The sequence below is a fragment of the Procambarus clarkii genome, chromosome 13 (genome assembly GCF_040958095.1).
Source record: "Procambarus clarkii isolate CNS0578487 chromosome 13, FALCON_Pclarkii_2.0, whole genome shotgun sequence".
NCBI lineage: Eukaryota > Metazoa > Arthropoda > Malacostraca > Decapoda > Cambaridae > Procambarus > Procambarus clarkii.
In genome coordinates, this window is record NC_091162.1 from 9,794,000 (window position 1) to 9,814,138 (window position 20,139).

A 20,139-nucleotide genomic window follows, 5' to 3' on the forward strand; every position below is an offset into this window, starting at 1 on the left:
CCCCCGTGCTCCCAGTAGCCCCCGTGCTCCCAGTAGCCCCGTGCTCCAGTAGCCCGTGTTTTAGCCAGGCTATAAGCACTACATTTGCCGCGTTTAGGAGGTCGGCTATCATCAAGTGGACACTGTGTGATTTACGTGTTTTTTTAATCCCCTCAATGTGTCGGCAAACACCAGTGTCGCTATCGTGTTTGTGGCAGTGCTGGGTGTTTGTTGGTTTATATCTGGGGGTTATGGGTGGGGGGGGAGGGGGGGAGGGGGAGGGAGGGGGGGGGGAGGGGGTTGGGAGGGGGGGTCAGTGTTTGGGTCCTCTACAGTACTTCACTGTAGGGGAGTAGAAGAACTCCCAGAACCCCATCAACCAGGTATCAAGGCTCTTATCAAAACTGCGAGGGATGAGGTACGAGGAATGACTGATATCTGAACTAGGACTTCCTGAGAGATTTACAGCTACTCTCTGCAGCTTTATAGACAATAGAACTGCTAGGCTTAATATCGGCAGCTACTTGGGTGACGTAATAGAACTGAAAAGTGGAGTACCACAAGGAAGCTGCCTCTCCCCCACTCTATTCAACATATATACAGCTGACCTACCCCAACCCCAACATGGAGAATACATCACATACGCTGATGATGTTACCCAAATAATATGCCAACCGGGCCCATCAAAGCCGCTACTAGCCGACAAGACCAAGGCAGCCATTGAACTCATAAACAACTTTGAGAAGCAATGGAAAATTAGCACCAACAAACAAAAGTTCCAAATAATACACATTGCGAAAAGAAACCCTGACCCCATCATCCTTGATAACCAGCCCATCCAATATGCGGAGGTAGGCAGAATACTGGGACTTATGATAAATAGAACGGGGATACAAATTCATGTAAGGGACCGACTAAACAAAGCCAAAGCATCATTAGGAAAACTGAGAAGATTCCGAAGCCTCAGTACTAACATTCAGATCCACCTATATAAGGCTCTAGTTCGGCCGCATCTAGAATATCCCCCAGTACCACTACACACCATAAAGAAAACTAACATGCAGAAACTGCAAGCAGTACAAAATAAGGCGCTAAGGAGAGCAGCAAAACACCGTCCACCATATGATCAGACAATCCAGGAGCTCCACGAACTCCTGAACATACAGCCACTAAACATCAGACTGCAGCACCAAGCCATCAGGGTATGGAACACCATCGAAATGTTAGAGGACCCAATGTTTGAAAGATTACTCCAAGATGAGACGCCCCGCTCCCACAGCTGGTGGCCCAAGAGCCTCGATTCTCTGGACGAAAACCCCGCCCCACAGTATATAATCCCAAGATGAGTTATATATGTATATATATGAACAGTTCATATATGTGTATGTATGAACAACTCGATAAATAATATGTATGACAACTCGATAAATAATAATAATAAAATAAAGAGCATTAAGCAGAATAACGTGTGTGGAAGCATCGTAGTGTGTATATATGAATGCTTCACAGTATTCATCTATGGACATCCATATATGGTGAAACACATGTGAAGAACCTCTCACACACTCACAGCTCCCTGACAAGAGGGAGCCAGCTTAGCTTAGCTGCCAACACCCACACATCGTGTCAGCAAGGCGGACAGCCCGCCTGCTTTCATACCTCTCACTGTATTTCCCACTTCTATACTTCCCTTCACCTATGCCTCTCCTTCCTCTTTACTCCCAAAAAAAAAAAAAAAAAAGTACTTCACTCTAGAGGAGAAATTCATTCAGATTCAAAATTCATTCATTCATCATTCAGGAAGTTAAATAAGGAGGAATTTTGATTCCTCTGAACAAACTGAACCATTCCTCAACGTCCTCCCAGCGACTATAAGAAATATTGCCGGAACAACCGTGGACATCTTCAAGAGAAAACTGGACTGTTTTCTAAGAGAAGTTCCGGATCAGCCGGGCAGTGGTGGGTATGTGGGCCTGCGGGCCGCTCCAAGCAACAGCCTGGTGGACCAAACTCTCACAAGTCGAGCCTGGCCTCGGGCCGGGCTTGGGGAGTAGAAGAACTCCCAGAACCCCATCAACCAGGTATATGTGGGCCTGCGGGCCGCTCCAAGCAACAGCCTGGTGGACCAAACTCTCACAAGTCAAGCCTGGCCTCGGGCCGGGCTTGGGGAGTAGAAGAACTCCCAGAACCCCATCAACCAGGTATCAAGGCTCTTATCAAAACTGCGAGGGATGAGGTACGAGGAATGACTGAAGGAACTAAATATGACGACGCTTGAAACAGTAGAGAAAGGAGGGACATGATAGGGACGTATAAAATACTAGGGAGATTGACAGTGGAAATAGAGAAAATGTTCACAATGAACACCATTAGAACATGAGAGAAGGGACGAAAGCTTTAAACTCAGACGAGTCAAGAGTCATCAAGTTTGGGCGTACAAGTAGTGGAGAAACAGAATGAACTAAAGAGCAGGTTGTAGAGGCTACCTAACTATAAACAAGGTATGTTAGAGGAAACAAATTCAGGAGTCACTGTATTAGACAATCAATGGCTACAAAGTCGGATCCAAGAGCTAAAGTCCGATCCTGCTCCTAATAGACCAGTACCCACACACCCTCACGTACACAAACACCCAAAAAGCACACAAACATGTAACAAACAAAACACCATTCTTTACACACAAGCCTCAAAAAATGCAAAAAATACCAGTACCACTTTTTTGGACCAGCCAAAAAAAGAGGGAGAAAGAAAAGGCAGAATAATAGGAGTGGAGTGGAGGGTTGAGCGAGCAGCCGTCCCTCTCCGTCTCCACCAGACCCCAGACAATAAATTCCCAAACCCTCCTCGTCGTTCACGCCTCGATGCTCAGCTGTTTAGGTTCAGATCGCCTGTGAATGGAGTCGGGGAGCGTGAAAAGGGGGATGGACTGGCGAGACGGACGCGGCGCAGCGGGGGATTACAGCGTCTATATTGATTACAACGCTACCTGCATAATCCCTCCCTCCCTGCCTGCCTGCCTGCCTGGCTGCCTGTGTGGCTGCCTGCCTGCGTGCCTGCCTGCCTGCCTGCCTGCCTGCCTGCGTGCCTGCGTGCCTGGCTGGCTGCCTGGCTGGCTGCCTGGCTGGCTGCCTGCCTGCCTGCCTGCCTGCCTGGCTGGCTGGCTGGCTGGCTGGCTGGCTGCCTGGCTGCCTGGCTGGCTGGCTGGCTGGCTGGCTGCCTGCCTGCCTGCCTGCCTGCCTGCCTGCCTGCCTGCCTGTGTGGCTGCCTGCCTGGCTGTCTGCCTGCCTGTGTGGCTGGCTGCCTGGCTGCCTGCCTGCCTGCCTGTGTGGCTGGCTGCCTGCCTAGTGGCGTGAATGAAGTAGCCTAACCGAGAAGAATGTTATGTAGGGGGAAGTGGGGGAAGGAATAGGGGAGTAGAGAAGGGGAAGAGGGAATGGGGGAGAGAGTAGGGGAGATGGAAGGGGGAAGAGAGGGGGGAGGGGTGTAGATATTAGTGGTACCGGAGAGCAGTTGTTGGGTGGCCTGGGGGGGGTGGGTGATCCACACAACTTATAACATTTGGCCGAATTGATTCTGTTATCCGGTTTACTGAGGCGAACACATCACCGGCCTCCCTCCCTCGCTTGACGAGCCGGTGGCTGACCGGACACAACACTGCACGCGTGATCCTGTGGTCCCGGGTTCGATCCCGGGCGCCACCGAGAAACGATGGGCAGAGTTTCTTTCACCCTGATGTCCCAGTTACTTAGCAGTAAAATAGGTTCCTGGGAGTTAGTCAGCTGTCACGGGCTGCTTCCTGGGAGTGGAGGCCTGGCCAATGACCGGGCCGCGGGGACACTAAAGCCCCGAAATCATCTCAAGATAACCTCCCTCGCCTCTCCCTGTGTTTATCACTCCCTTGCTCTCTCCTATCACCGCACTACACTCAGTCTAGTCCTCACGCGAATGCGCACGCGCGCGCACACAGGTGAGGATTGTAGGATTACCAGGATGATAGGCAGCAGAGTTGGTCCGTGAGATGACTATTGGAGTTCAACACCAGTAAGTGTAAGGTTGAGGAAATAGGAACGGGTGACACTAACACCCGTGACCCCCCCCCCCCCTTAAGAGTTCACACCCAGGGAAGCCTTCTCCAAGAGGTCAGCCCAGATGACCTCCGGTTTATCTTGTATATTGATTAAAAATTCCTGGGTTAGTCTTAGTCAGCATAGTTTCAAGTATGTAATATTTCATGCAAGGAAATTAGACTCCAGATTCTTATGTGTAAACATCCCTGGATCTCCCCCTTTTGGCCAGGTCAGAGGTCAGTCACATGTAATTAATAACTCCTCTCTTGAAGAGTGTATGGTGAATGTCAAACAAGCTTTTTGAAATATTTCTTGAGTGTTTGTACACTTTTGGTGGGTAGCAACAGCAGATCTCCCCCTCCACCCTGTGGGGGTTGTATATATAGGTCCTGTAGGGACTTAAAAGACAGAGAGTGCGGTACACCGGGATCGAGAGCGGGGCTGTGAAGAACATCTCAGCCAGGGAGAGACAGATAGCTTAAGGTAATGTGTGTGATCTCTGAGTTTTTGTTCCATGTCCAAATTTCTTAACTTTTTGCCAGTGTTAGGGTAGGATTTATAAGTGGTGATTGACATAATTTTGGTCACAATAAACTTACGTGAAATTTCCCGTCTGTGTCAATTGTTGAATCCTCTTAGCCTTTTGGATATAGTGGCTGATAACCGTTTTCATAATTAATGACAGTCATAGAAGTACTCTCCAAGTCAAGCAATGTTTCTTGCCTCGTTGCTTGATATAGTTTCAATGGTCAAGGCAGATGGTGGCAGCGTATTTAATCCTGGTGTTAGCATCTCCTTGTTGGCAGTGTACCTTTGGTTCCGGTGTAACCATCATATGTCAGCTCACATTACCGTGTTTCATAACAGTGTTATCAAGTGCAACCGATAGGAAGTGTTACTCAGGATAAGTAGTGGTGCATTATAGTTGTGTTCCATTATGGCGGTGTTACAAAAGGGTGGTGTTACAACACAAGACCAACCTTGCTCTTCTCTTGCTGTGATTCCGGGGCTCAGCGTCCCCGCGGCCCGTTCCCCGATCAGGCCTCCTAGGACCAGCGTCACGAAGTAGTTACGCAAGCACTTACGAACGTGTACATCTTGCCTCAATCTTTGACTGGTTTGGTTACATTTATTAAACAGTTTATAAGCATGAAAACTTGCCAATCAACTGTTGTTATTGTTGTAAACAGCTTCCTGGTGCTTCGGAGCTCATTAACTGTTTAATAATTGTAAACAAAGCCGCCAAAGTTTGAGAAAAGATATACAAGTTCGTAAGTGCTTGCGTAACTACTTCGTGAATCTGGCCCCTAGTTGATGGACTGGTCAACCAGGCTGTTGGACGCGGCTGCTCGCAGCCTGACGTGAGAGTCACAGCCTGGTTGATCAGGTATGCTTTGGAGATGTTTATCAAGTTCTCTCTTGAACACTGTGAGGGGTCGGCCAGTTATGTCCCTTATGTGTAGTGGAAGCGTGTTGAACAGTCTCGGGCCTCTGATGTTGATAGTTCTCTCTTGAACACTGTGAGGGGTCGGCCAGTTATGTCCCTTATGTGTAGTGGAAGCGTGTTGAACAGTCTCGGGCCTCTGATGTTGATAGTTCTCTCTTGAACACTGTGAGGGGTCGGCCAGTTATGTCCCTTATGTGTAGTGGAAGCGTGTTGAACAGTCTCGGGCCTCTGATGTTGATAGTTCTCTCTTGAACACTGTGAGGGGTCGGCCAGTTATGCCCCTTATGTGTAGTGGAAGCGTGTTGAACAGTCTCGGGCCTCTGATGTTAATAGAGTTCTCTCTCAGAGTACCTGTTGCACCTCTGCTCTTCAACGGGGGTATTCTGCACATCCTGCCATGCCTTCTGGTCTCATGTAATGTTATTTCTGTGTGCAGGTTTGGGACCAGCCTCTAATATTTTCCACGTATAAATTATTATGTATCTGTCCCGCCTGCGCTCAAGGGAGTACAGATTTAGGCTCTTTAGTCGGTCCCAATAGTTTAGACGTTTTACTGAATAGATTCTAGCAATAAAGGATCCCTGCACGCTCTCCACCAGAGGAACAGCACACAGTTAAGGGGAACCACCTCCCTGTAACGACTAGAGAGAAAGACCTGGGAGTGGACATGACACCAAACCTAACCAACCAGGTAACTCCAGAGGCTCATATACCTGCTTGATGGGGTTCTGGGAGTTCTTCTACTGCCCAAGCCCGGCCCGAGGCCAGGCTTGACTTGTGAGAGTTTGGTCCACCAGGCTGTTGCTTGGAGCGGCCCGCAGGCCCACATATCCACCACAGCCCGGTTGGTCCGGCACTCCTTGGTGGAATAAATCTAGTTTATCTAAATCTAAATCTATAAATAGGTTAACGACAGCAGCGTACTCTATTCTGGCTAAGTCAGAACAGCCTCCACGAACTTGGGGTGGACGGTAGTGCGACGGTCTCGCTTCATGCAGGTCGGCGTTCAATCCCCGACCGTCTACAAGTGGTTGGGCACCGTTCCTTCATCCCGTCCTAACTCCGTATCTCTTCCATGTCCTGTACAGCGCAAGGCTTAGCACTCTTTGCACGCGATGAGTCACAATAACGTGGCTAAAGTAAGTTGACCAGACCACACACTAGAAGGTGAAGGGACGACGACGTTTCGGTCCGTCCTGGACCATTCTCAAGTCGATTTGAGATCGACTTGAGAATGGTCCAGGACGGCCCGAAACGTCGTCGTCCCTTCACCTTCTAGTGTGTGGTCTGGTCAGCTTAGCCTCTTTCCTGACAATTAATTAAATTTTGGAACTTAAATAAGGAGCTTTTGGAACTTAAATAAGGAGCTTTTGGAACTTAAATAAGGAGCTTTTAGATCGATGTACGAGGCCAGTTTCAGAGCATGCCGTGGAGCCAACATCTTAACAAATGCAAGGAAGCTCGAAAAGGTCCAGAAGTTTGCAACGAGACGCTAGAATGAAGGAGAGGGGAGACATGATAGAGATGTATAAAATACTTAAGGCGAGTTAGTGGGATAAAAGAGGAAATGTTCTACTGGTGTTCATTGTGAACACGAGGGCATGGAAGGACTCTTGACACTCATCCGAGTCATAAGAGATGTTAGAGAGTTTACTTTAGGAGTAATGGGGAAATGAACCATAAGATAAGATTATAGAGGAACTGCATTAATAGCCTTTAAAGTAGATACGACAGGGAGAGATGTCAGGAGTCACTGTATTAGACACATGGAGGCTAGAGAAGCCGGGTCCAAGAACACGAGCCCCACATTCTACAGGCACACACAGGCGAGTACACACGAGCGTACGACTGAATATTAAAGAACTGCAAAGTCTCCCAACAGGTGCAACAGGTGCCACAGGTGCCACAGGCGCAACAGGTGCCACAGGTGCAACAGGCGCCACAGGTGCCATAGGTGCAACAGGTGCCACAGGAGCAGCAGGTGCCACAAGTGCCACAGGAGCAACAGGTGCAACAGGAGCAACAGGTGCCATAGGTGCAACAGGAGCAACAGGAGCAACAGGTGCCACAGGAGCAACAGGTGCCACAGGAGCAACAGGTGCCACAGGAGCAACAGGTGCCACAGGAGCAACAGGTGCCACAGGAACAACAGGTGCCACAGGAGCAACAGGTGCCACAGGAGCAACAGGTGCAACAGGAGCAACAGGTGCCACAGGAGCAACAGGTGCAACAGGAGCAACAGGTGCAACAGGAGCCACAGGAGCAACAGGTGCAACAGGTGCAACAGGTGCCACAGGTGCCATAGGTGCAACAGGTGCCATAGGTGCAACAGGTGCCACAGGAACAACAGGTGCAACAGGAGCAACAGGTGCCACAGGAGCAACAGGTGCCACAGGTGCCATAGGTGCAACAGGTGCCATAGGTGCAACAGGTGCCACAGGAACAACAGGTGCAACAGGAGCAACAGGTGCAACAGGTGCCACAGGAGCAACAGGAGCAACAGGTGCCACAGGTGCCATAGGTGCAACAGGTGCCATAGGTGCAACAGGTGCCACAGGAACAACAGGTGCCACAGGAGCAACAGGAGCAACAGGTGCCACAGGAGCAACAGGAGCAACAGGTGCCACAGGAGCAACAGGTGCAACAGGTGCCACAGGAACAGGTGCCACAGGAGCAACAGGTGCCACAGGTGCCACAGATGCCACAGGTGCAAGAGGCACGCTCAGAGAGAACTATCAACATCAAGGGTCAAACACTTTCCCACACTTGAGGGAGCCGGTGGCTGAGCGGACAGAACACTAGACGCGTGATCCTGCGTGATGCTCCTGTTACCTAGCAGTAAAATAGGTACCTGGGTGTTAGTCAGCTGTCACGGGCTGCTTCCTGGGGGGTGGAGGCCTGGTCGAGGACCGGGCCGCGGGGACACTAAAGCCCCGAAGTCATCAAGATAACCTCAAGATAACCACTCCCTTGACACATAAGGGGCCTAACAGGCAGACCTGTCCTTTTCTGAATACCTGATCAACCAGGCTGTTATTCATGCGAGCAGCCACCTCAAACAGCCTGGGTGACCAGACCACTGTTGGCCTGATCAAAGACCGGGCCGCGTGGACGTTGGATCCTCGGAATCACCACAAGGTAGAGTGAAGAGGCGGGCCCAGGAGCTAACCTCCCACATCCCCGGGGAGTACATGGAGACACACATAGTGTTGGATCATGTACCAATGGACTGAGAGTCGAGAGGCGGGACCAAAGAGCCAGAGCTCAACCCCCGCAGGCGAGTACACAGACTCGTCGAGTGGTGTAATCACCATATGAGCCCCAAACTGGCCGACAGCAAGTCCTCAGGTTATCACCAAGCACTCCACGTGTTATCGGCTCTCTGGTGTTATCTGGCCACCAGATATCCCACACATTAACCTCTTACAACACTGCCACACAAGCCGGGCCAAGTGGTAATGTGTAGGCCTCAGACAACTGACTCAGGCCATTATCTGGCTAATTGGTCTACCACCATTATAAGTGGCTCAAGACTTCCTGGGACATGCGCACTGTTGGCAGGGCCGGTGTTGGCGCGGGGGGCCGGTGGTGGCAGGGGGGGGCCGGTGTTGGCAGGGGGGGGCCGGTGGTGGCAGGGGGGGCCGGTGGTGGCAGGGGTGGCCGGTGGTGGCAGGGGGGGCCGGTGTTGGCAGGGGGGGCCGGTGTTGGCAGGGGGGGCCGGTGTTGGCAGGGGGGGCCGGTGTTGGCAGGGGGGGCCGGTGTTGGCAGGGGGGCCGGTGTTGGCAGGGGGGGCCGGTGTTGGCAGGGGGGGCCGGTGTTGGCAGGGGGGGCCGGTGTTGGCAGGGGGGGGCCGGTGTTGGCAGGGGGGGGCCGGTGTTGGCAGGGGGGGCCGGTGTTGGCAGGGGGGGCCGGTGTTGGCAGGGGGGGCCGGTGTTGGCAGGGGGGGCCGGTGTTGGCAGGGGGGGCCGGTGTTGGCAGGGGGGGCCGGTGTTGGCAGGGGGGGGCCGGTGTTGGCAGGGGGGGCCGGTGTTGGCAGGGGGGCCGGTGTTGGCAGGGGGGCCGGTGTTGGCAGGGGGGGCCGGTGTTGGCAGGGGGGGCCGGTGTTGGCAGGGGGGGCCGGTGTTGGCAGGGGGGGCCGGTGTTGGCAGGGGGGCCGGTGTTGGCAGGGGGGGCCGGTGTTGGCAGGGGGGGCCGGTGTTGGCAGGGGGGGGCCGGTGTTGGCAGGGGGGGCCGGTGTTGGCAGGGGGCCGGTGTTGGCAGGGGGGGCCGGTGTTGGCACGGGGGTCCGGTGTTGGCGCGGGGGGCCGGTGTTGGCAGGGGGGCCGGTGTTGGCAGGGGGGGGCCGGTGTTGGCAGGGGGGGCCGGTGTTGGCAGGGGGGGCCGGTGTTGGCAGGGGGGGCCGGTGTTGGCAGGGGGGGCCGGTGTTGGCAGGGGGGGCCGGTGTTGGCAGGGGGGGCCGGTGTTGGCAGGGGGCCGGTGTGTTCTAACACGGTCCTTCTCCCTTCTTTAGGGGAGTAGAACAACTCTCAGAACCTCATCCAGGTACAATCCAGGCACACTCTTGACTGTGCATCCCTCCCCTTGACACCCTTGCCTGAACAAGGAGATGTTATAAAAGTTCAAAAGATATGCACCGAGACTCGTGCCCGAGCTGAAGGGACTGACCTACGAGGAAAGACTGATTACCGGACGTTACCCCACTGGCGGATAAGAAGGCCTGGTCAGAGACCGGGCCTCGGGGACCTTGATCCTCGGAACCACCACAGAGGCAGTGCTTCGTGCTGGAAACAGACCTAAAGGTCAATGGTGGAAACTTGGCCTGCAAGTGTGACCCCTGCAAGCACATCCAGGCCAGTACCAGTTGAGAGGCGGGCCCCGAAGGCCGAAGCTCAACCTCCACAAGCACAACATGCGTGTGCGCAAGCGCACACGCACCCCGGTGGATACAGGGTGTCCACCGAGACAGAAGAGTTAAGGGGGACATGATCACCACATTCAAGATTCTCAAGGGAATTGATAGGATAAAGACAGGCTAAAGAAAAACAGCATGTCAAGGATTTGGGATGATGTCCGACGATCTAGCGTTTAGGGAGCATAACCAAGCAAATATCGCGTCAGCAAGAAAAATGATCGGATGGATTACGAGAACTTTCAAATCCAGGGATCCCATCACAATGGTTGTACTCTTCAAGTCACTTGTGTTGTCCCGTCTTGAGTACTGCTCAGTACTCACTTCCCCCTTCAGAGCAGGAGAGATTGCTGAAATAGAGGGAATTCAGAGAACATATACGGCACGCATAGACGAGATAAAACACCTAAATTATTGGGATCGTCTCAAAGCTCTCCAAATGTACTCTCTAGAAAGGAGACGAGAGAGATACCAAATAATATACACGTGGAAGATACTGGAGGGTCAGGTCCCAAATCTACACAGTAAAATAACAACATACTGGAGTGAACGATATGGAAGAAAATGCAGAATAGAACCAGTGAAGAGCAGAGGTGCCATAGGCACAATCAGAGAACACTGTATAAACGTCAGAGGTCCAGTGAAGAGCAGAGGTGCCATAGGCACAATCAGAGAACACTGTATAAACGTCAGAGGTCCACGGTTGTTCAACGTCCTCCCAGCAAGCATAAGAAATATTGCCGGAACAACTGTGGACATCTTCAAGAGAAAAGTGGACGGTTAGCGGGTTTTCTTCCTATTGGGGAGTGTTGTACATTCTGCTATGGCGGTATGTTCACTCACAAGATGAGTGGCGCTGCCCAATACTGTCACTATGGCGGTATGTTCACTCACAAGATGAGTGGCGCTGCCCAATACTGTCACTATGGCGGTATGTTCACTCACAAGATGAGTGGCGCTGCCCAATACTGTCACTATGGCGGTGTGTCCACTCACAGGATGAGTGGCGCTGCCCAATACTGTCACTATGGCGGTATGTTCACTCACAAGATGAGTGGCGCTGCCCAATACTGTCACTATGGCGGTGTGTCCACTCACAGGATGAGTGGCGCTGCCCAATACTGTCACTATGGCGGTATGTTCACTCACAAGATGAGTGGCGCTGCCCAATACTGTCACTATGGCGGTGTGTCCACTCACAAGATGAGTGGCGCTGCCCAATACTGTCACTATGGCGGTGTGTCCACTCACAGGATGAGTGGCGCTGCCCAATACTGTCACTATGGCGGTGTGTCCACTCACAGGATGAGTGGCGCTGCCCAATACTGTCACTATGGCGGTATGTTCACTCACAAGATGAGTGGCGCTGCCCAATACTGTCACTATGGCGGTGTGTCCACTCACAGGATGAGTGACGCTGCCCAATACTGTCACTATGGCGGTGTGTCCACTCACAGGATGAGTGGCGCTGCCCAATACTGTCACTATGGCGGTATGTTCACTCACAAGATGAGTGGCGCTGCCCAATACTGTCACTATGGCGGTGTGTCCACTCACAAGATGAGTGGCGCTGCCCAATACTGTCACTATGGCGGTGTGTCCACTCACAAGATGAGTGGCGCTGCCCAATACTGTCACTATGGCGGTATGTTCACTCACAGGATGAGTGGCGCTGCCCAATAAACTCGCCCCTCGGGGCAAAATTTAAATTTAAAATTTCTAAAAGACGTTCCAGACCAACCGGGCTGTGGTGGGTATGAGGGCCTGCGGGCCGCTCCAAGCAACAGCCTGGTGGACCAAACTCTCACAAGTCAAGGCCGGCCCGAGGGGCACACGCACTAGGGGACACAAGTGGAAACTGAGTGCCCAAATGAGCCACAGAGATATTAGAAAGAACTTTTTCAGTGTCAGAGTGGTTGACAAATGGAATGCATTAGGAAGTGATGTGGTGGAGGCTGACTCCATACACAGTTTCAAGTGTAGATATGATAGAGCCCAATAGGCTCAGGAACCTGTACACCTGTTGATTGACGGTTGAGAGGCGGGACCAAAGAGCCAGAGCTCAACCCCCGCAAGCACAACTAGGTGAGTACACACACAAACTCATCTCCTTCGCCTGTCGCCCCGTAAACAGCCGGTCATTACGCTGTTATTCCGACAAGGACACGACTCACGCAACAACCCCTCGCCCCTCCCCCCCCCTCGTGGCCGACCCCCAACCTCATGAGGAGGGGGGATGGGCAACCCCGCACCCCTCCCTGGGGGGTGGGCAACCCCCACCAGTATCCACCACCGCTTCTCACCTTGTTCCTGCTACCCTTCATTTTCTCCTGTTCATTCCAACGAACCCCTCCCCCCCCCCCTTCCCCATCACCGACCCTCCCCAGCGACCCCATCACCCCCCCCCCCTCAGCGCTAAAATTACAGGCTCCGTCACAAAAGGTGGCGATAGCTTATTTTTTTTCAGAGATAACAGGAGGGGCGAGACGGCCCGGCCCCTCCTTCCCCCTGCGACCATGTTAATACCGCCCCGTCCTCACGCACCCGCTGGGGGCGGCTGGGGGCGGCTGGGGGACGGCTGGGGGACGGCTGGGGACGTGTGGGGGACGGCTGGGGGACGGCTGGGGGACGGCTGGGGACGTGTGGGGGACGGCTGGGGACGTGTGGGGGGGGAATAGGAAAGTGAGGGGTCGACCAGTTATGCCCTTATGTGTAGTGGAAGCATGTTGAACAGTCTCGGGCCTCTGATGTTGATAGTTCTCTCTTGAACACTGTGAGGGGTCGGCCAGTTATGTCCCTTATGTGTAGTGGAAGCGTGTTGAACAGTCTCGGGCCTCTGATGTTGATAGTTCTCTCTTGAACACTGAGGGGTCGGCCAGTTATGTCCCTTATGTGTAGTGGAAGCGTGTTGAACAGTCTCGGGCCTCTGATGTTGATAGTTCTCTCTTGAACACTGTGAGGGGTCGGCCAGTTATGTCCCTTATGTGTAGTGGAAGCGTGTTGAACAGTCTCGGGCCTCTGATGTTGATAGTTCTCTCTTGAACACTGAGGGGTCGGCCAGTTATGTCCCTTATGTGTAGTGGAAGCGTGTTGAACAGTCTCGGGCCTCTGATGTTGATAGTTCTCTCTTGAACACTGAGGGGTCGGCCAGTTATGTCCCTTATGTGTAGTGGAAGCGTGTTGAACAGTCTCGGGCCTCTGATGTTGATAGAGTTCTCTCTCAGAGTACCTGTTGCACCTCTGCTTTTCAACGGGAGTATTCTGCACATCCTGCCATGTCTTCTGGTCTCATGTGATGTTATTTCTGTGTGCAGGTTTGGGACCAGCCTCTAATATGTTCCACGTGTAAATTATTATGTATCTCCGGCGCTCTGCCCAATGCAGATTTAGAACTTTTAATGTCCCAAACCCCAGCCTGGGCCCCCCCTGGCATGGTCCCAAACCCCAGCCTGGCGGGCCCCTGGCATGTTCCCAAACCCCAGCCTGGGGCCCCTGGCATGGTCCCAAACCCCAGCCTGGGGCCCCTGGCATGGTCCCAAACCCCAGCCTGGGGCCCCTGGCATGGTCCCAAACCCCAGCCTGGGGCCCCTGGCATGGTCCCAACCCACACCACCCCAAGATGAGGTAGGCAGCATTAGACCAACAGACGACATGACCCACATGACATGACCTGGTTGATCAGTCCAGCAACCAGGAGGCCTGGTCGACAACCGGGCCGCGGGGACATTAAGCCCCGGAAGCACCTCAAGGTAACCACCTCAAGGTAACCACAAACAGTGTTGTATATTTAACTGTGGCCAGCCATGAATCACAGCCTCAACGTACAATAAACATCGCGCAATAGTTCACTAAACTGCCCAGCAGAATTATTTAACAAACGCAGAGTAAGCAAATTACTGCTGGAAATGGCTGACATATTGCTGTAAAACACTCCAAAATCGGCGAGGAAACACCATTCCAGTCCAGTAATAACAGATCATGTTATGCCGCGCCAAATTGCAGGTTGCAATGCACTAACGACCCCCCAAGATCTTAAAATACCCCGGGGAAAAACGCGCACCAATCAAGAGAGGCAAAACAATAGTTGTAAAATAATTTGCCAGTGAGCGATGTCATGGACCAGTGTTGCCCAGCTTTCTTGTAAACACCAGACAATTATATTGTTGCATTAAAACAGACTGAAACATGCAACTGTCATGTGAGTTAAAGGTCACCACGTGGGGACCAAGATCAATAGACTCAAAAACCAGTCCTTAAGGGCCTCAACAGCTTCACAGACCCATCACCAGGAGGGCTGGCCACAGACCCATCACCAGGAGGGCTGGCCACAGACCCACCACCAGGAGGGCTGGCCACAGACCCATCACCAGAAGGGCTGGCCACAGACCCATCACCAGGAGGGCTGGCCACAGACCCATCACCAGGAGGGCTGGCCACAGACCCATCACCAGGAGGGCTGGCCACAGACCCATCACCAGGAGGGCTGGCCACAGACCCATCACCAGGAGGGCTGGCCACAGACCCATCACCAGGAGGGCTGGCCACATCGAGTGTCAGAGTAGTTAACAGGTGGAATGCATTAGGCAGTGATGTGGTGGAGGCTGACTCCATACACAGTTTCAAGTGTAGATATGATAGAGCCCAGTAGGCTCAGGAACCTGTACACCAGTTGATTGACGGTTGAGAGGCGGGACCAAAGAGCCAGAGCTCAACCCCCGCAAACACAACTAGGTGAGTACTTCAATTTAACCCCCCCCCCCCTTTCATCTATCTCGTGTCACAGCTGTACAACTTTAATGAAGTCATAACGTCCAATTTCACACTACTCAAGTTATTATTATTTACCTCCTCCTGAGACCAGAGATTGTCACACCTCCCACCACTGTCTCCTTGTTGCCAGGGACGTGACCAGTCTCTCTTCTCTCCACAACCTTATTATATATATATATATATATATATATATATATATATATATATATATATATATATATATATATATATATATATATATATATATATATATATATTATATATATATATATATATATATATATATATATATATATATATTATACATATATATACACATATAAGGCGTAGAGTTCGAGAGCTGTAGAGGGCTAAGCTAAAGCTCACCCCCCCCCCCCCCCCCGGCTAGTGAGTGATAGTGAAGCACCATCACCAACCAGCCTACCAGTTGGTGGGAGCTGCCAACCACCACAATCACCCCTGATAACGATCACCACCACCCTCCACCACCTGATTAATGCCAGCAGTAACAACAGTGATGGTGAGGGCAGATAACAGTGAAAATCACGGTACTGCAGCTGACGGTGAGGGGGGGGGAGAGAACGGTGAGGGGGGTGGGGGAGGACGGTGAGGGGGGATGGGGGGGGGGCGGGTACTGGAATACGCAGCACCGGCCTGGAATGGCTACCTCGTGAAAGATAAAACTAAAAATTGAAAAACTGCAGAGGTTAGCAACTAGATTAGTGCCGGAGGTGAGAGCTCAAGTTATGAGGAGAGGCTGAAGGAACTGGCCCCCCACAACCTAAGACGACAGAAGAAATAGAGGAGATATGACAACAACATAGAAGATACTGAGGGGAATACACAAAGTGGCCAGCCAGCCAGCCTAACACACATGTGGTTTAAACACTTCTCCCTGAGCATAGAGTACTTCCGTCCCCTCCCCCCCCCCTTCCTCTCCCCCTCTCACACCCCCTCCACCTCCCCCCCCCACTCACCCTTCCCATCTCCCCCTCCAAAAAAACAATTCGGCTTCTCTGTCTTAGACGCTAATCACATAACCGGATTCTAGCCAACTCTAACCCAGCGTCAGAGGATGGTTCAGGCGATATAGTTAATGATGGTTAGGATCATTCAGAGCTGTGATAGACAGGCTCAACTGTACCGTGGGTGCAGCTGTTCCAAGCAGTCTGTTACTGCCAGCAACACGCACACCTGGGAACATAAACAGCTCTCTCGCTAGCACACACACACACACACACACACACACACACACACACACACACACACACACACAGGCCGACTCCATACACAGTTTCAAGTGTAGATATGACAGAGCCCGATAGGCTCATGAATCTGTACACCTGTTGATTGACGGTTGAGAGGCGGGACCAAAGAGCCAGAGCTCAACCCCCGCAAACACAACTAGGTGAGTACACACACACCACCCACACACACACCACCCACACCCACCCACACACACACACACACACACACACCACCCACCCACACACACACACACACACACACACCACCCCCACACACACACACACCACCCACCCACACACACACACACACACACACACACACACACACACACACACACACACACACACACACACACACACACAAAGACAAACAAAACACTACTCACTTGTGGTATTGTGCCTGAAGGAAATTGAACTCTTCTTTCATTCTATCACAGGATTCCGGCACGGTGAACTTGAAGGGTTGGCCAGGCTGCGGTCCCTGTGGTGGGGGGAGAACACTGGTTAGTATCTGGTGTTACATCTGGGGTCACACATTGTGGGGTGGTGTTACATCGGGGGTCACACTGTGGGGTCTTACGTCTGGGGTGGTGTTACATCTGGGGTCACACTGTGGGGGTCTTACGTCTGGGGTCACACATTGTGGGGGGTGTTACGTCTGGGGTCACACTGTGGGGGTCTTACATCTGGGGTCACACATTGTGGGATAGTCTTACATCTGGGCTCACACATTGTGGGGTAGTCTTACATCTGGGGTTACACATTGTGGGGATAGTCTTACATCTGGGGTCACACATTGTGGGGTAGTCTTACATCTGGGGTTACACATTGTGGGGATAGTCTTACATCTGGGGTCACACATTGTGGGATAGTCTTACATCTGGGGTCACACATTGTGGGGATAGTCTTACATCTGGGGTCACACATTGTGGGGTGGTGTTACATCTGGGGTCACACATTGTGGGGATAGTCTTACATCTGGGGTCACACATTGTGGGGTAGTCTTACATCTGGGGTCACACATTGTGGGGTAGTCTTACATCTGGGGTTACACATTGTGGGGATAGTCTTACATCTGGGGTCACACATTGTGGGGTAGTCTTACATCTGGGGTCACACATTGTGGGGATAGTCTTACATCTGGGGTCACACATTGTGGGGATAGTCTTACATCTGGGGTCACACATTGTGGGGATAGTCTTACATCTGGGGTCACACATTGTGGGGTGGTGTTACATCTGGGGTCACACATTGTGGGGATAGTCTTACATCTGGGGTCACACATTGGGGTCCTGTTACAAAACCATGAAGCCAGTCATGCAAGCAACCCGAGGCCATAGTGCTGTGTGCCCATGCCACCCACCAACAACAATAGCTTGATGTTATCACCAAAATACAATTTTGGTCAAGGCAAAGGTTTCATTAGGCTGCAGCATTATAAACCCAACTTCGTGAACCTTGGCTATGGCTCACAACTATTGATTTACAGCCTAATTGGTGATTATAGTGTAATTGGACGAGGGAGACGTGTTTCAACCGTGTAAGGCAATTACTGTGGGAATCACCTTGTTTAAATCAACGTGAGGAAATGGTGGCAGGGAAAAGTGGTTATAGTTGGTGTTTATGAAGAACAAATTAGTGGACTAACAGCCCATTGGTTAGAGAGCCTTTAGGTTGTCTAGGTCCTAATTATTATTAATTATTAAAATAATTACCTATTTACAGGCCATCACAAAAGGTTGGAGCGGGACTAGTAACCTAGCTTCCTAAATATGCTACCTTGAGGCTACCTTGAGGTGCTTCCGGGGCTTAGTGTCCCCGCGGCCCGGTCGTCGACCAGGCCTCCTGGTTGCTGGACTGATCAACCAGGCTGTTAGACGCGGCTGCTCGCAGCCTGACGTATGAGTCACAGCCTGGTTGATCAGGTATCCTTTGGAGGATACTTATGCAATGCAATGCATTGATTGCATGCTTATGCAATTGAACGGATTGCATGCTTATGCAATCCGTTCTCGCAAATTCGTAAAGTCAATATTGACTTATTAACTACGTGCATAGGTGATATACTAAACATAATAAATACCCTTAAAAAGATTCATAGAAAACACCGACCTTACCTAACCTTGTTAGTATCTTAAGATAAGCATCTTATTGCTTCGTAATTACAATTATTACTTAACCTATACCTATTATAGGTTAGGTAATAATTGTAATTACGAAGCAATAAGATGCTTATCTTAACATACTAAGTAGGTTACGTAAGGTCGGTGTTTTCTATGAATCTTTTTAAGGGTATCTATTATGTTAACTATGTCACCTATGCACATATTTAATAAGTCAATATTGACTTATTAAATTTGCGAGAACGGGTTGACTTATGTCCTCGAAATATTTTTAAATATAAAAAATATATATATAAAATAAATACAAGTATAAAAAAATATATATTTTTTTTAATTTATTAGTCAGTCTCGTGCACAGTGTAACTGGGAACAGTAGTTCAGCAATTTGGACCGCACGAGCCTCGTTAAGACCTGTCACTTGACCTCACAAGGCAGGACCACCAAGACACCCGATAAGTACAAAAACCAGAACCAAACTAAAGAACAAGAAGAAATATGAAGTTAATTAACCAAAAGTTCCTTCTTGTTAACAAAAGACAAACTCACAGAGGCTGCAACATTACCAGGACAACGATGTTAACGACGGGCAGTTGGCGTTTAGTGCACCCCAATACCACCACCACCACAACCACCACCACAACCACCACCACCACCACCACCGACCTTGAATTGCCATGTTCCAACACTAACACCTCCACCCAAGTTACCACCCAATTGTGCCACCTGCAGAAGGCCGCTAGTACCAGTACTCTCAAGTACTGTCAGCTAGTACTAACATAACTTAGGCCTAGCTAGCACAGCAACTGGAATTTAAAATTACAAATCTCCCACAATGATAAGTCTAGGCCTGTAAATCACTTGATGGACTGTCAAATTATAAGTGATCAATACATGTTGTGAGGGAACAAGCATATAATGATATAGGCCACATATATACTCCAGCACTATAGCCTAGACTGAGCAACAGGTACTCTGAGAGAGAACTCTATCAACATCAGAGGCCCGAGACTGTTCAACACGCTTCCACTACACATAAGGGGCATAACTGGCAAACCCCTCACAGTGTTCAAGAGAGAACTGGATAAGCACCTCCAAAGGATACCCGATCAACCAGGCTGTGACTCATACGTCAGGCTGCGAGCAGCCGCGTCTAACAGCCTGGTTGATCAGTCCAGCAACCATGAGGCCTGGTCGACGACCGGGCCGCGGGGACACTAAGCCCCGGAAGCACCTCAAGGTAGGTAGGTAGGATTGCAAATCACTTGATGGACTGTCAAATTATAAGTGATCAATACATGTTGTGAGGGAACAAGCATATAATGATATAGGCCACATATATACTCCAGCACTATAGCCTAGACTAAGCTAGGCCTAAGCAAAGTGGAGAACATCAACAACAATAATATTCTCAGCTTTACACTCAAAAATGAATAAATTCAATATAATTGACAGCCTACAACACCCCCCCCCCCCCACCCCCCACCCCCACCACCCCCCCCCCCCAACCCAATGCATCGCAATAATAGATTTTTAAAGCAACGTTTAGAAATTGTCCAAAAGTCTATTAGAATTTATACCAAATTGCATTTATGTGCTG

At 51.1% G+C, this 20,139-nt stretch overlaps 1 protein-coding gene across 1 annotated transcript in view; it reads right to left on the reverse strand.

Annotated features, from left to right (window-relative positions):
- Positions 1-20,139, reverse strand: part of LOC123753799 (transducin-like enhancer protein 4) — a 100,803-nt gene that overhangs the window by 70,099 nt on the left and 10,565 nt on the right. The window contains exon 2 of the mRNA XM_069323931.1: positions 16,806-16,900. Coding sequence (XP_069180032.1) covers positions 16,806-16,900 — 95 coding nt within the window. The remainder of the gene's footprint in view (positions 1-16,805; positions 16,901-20,139) is intronic.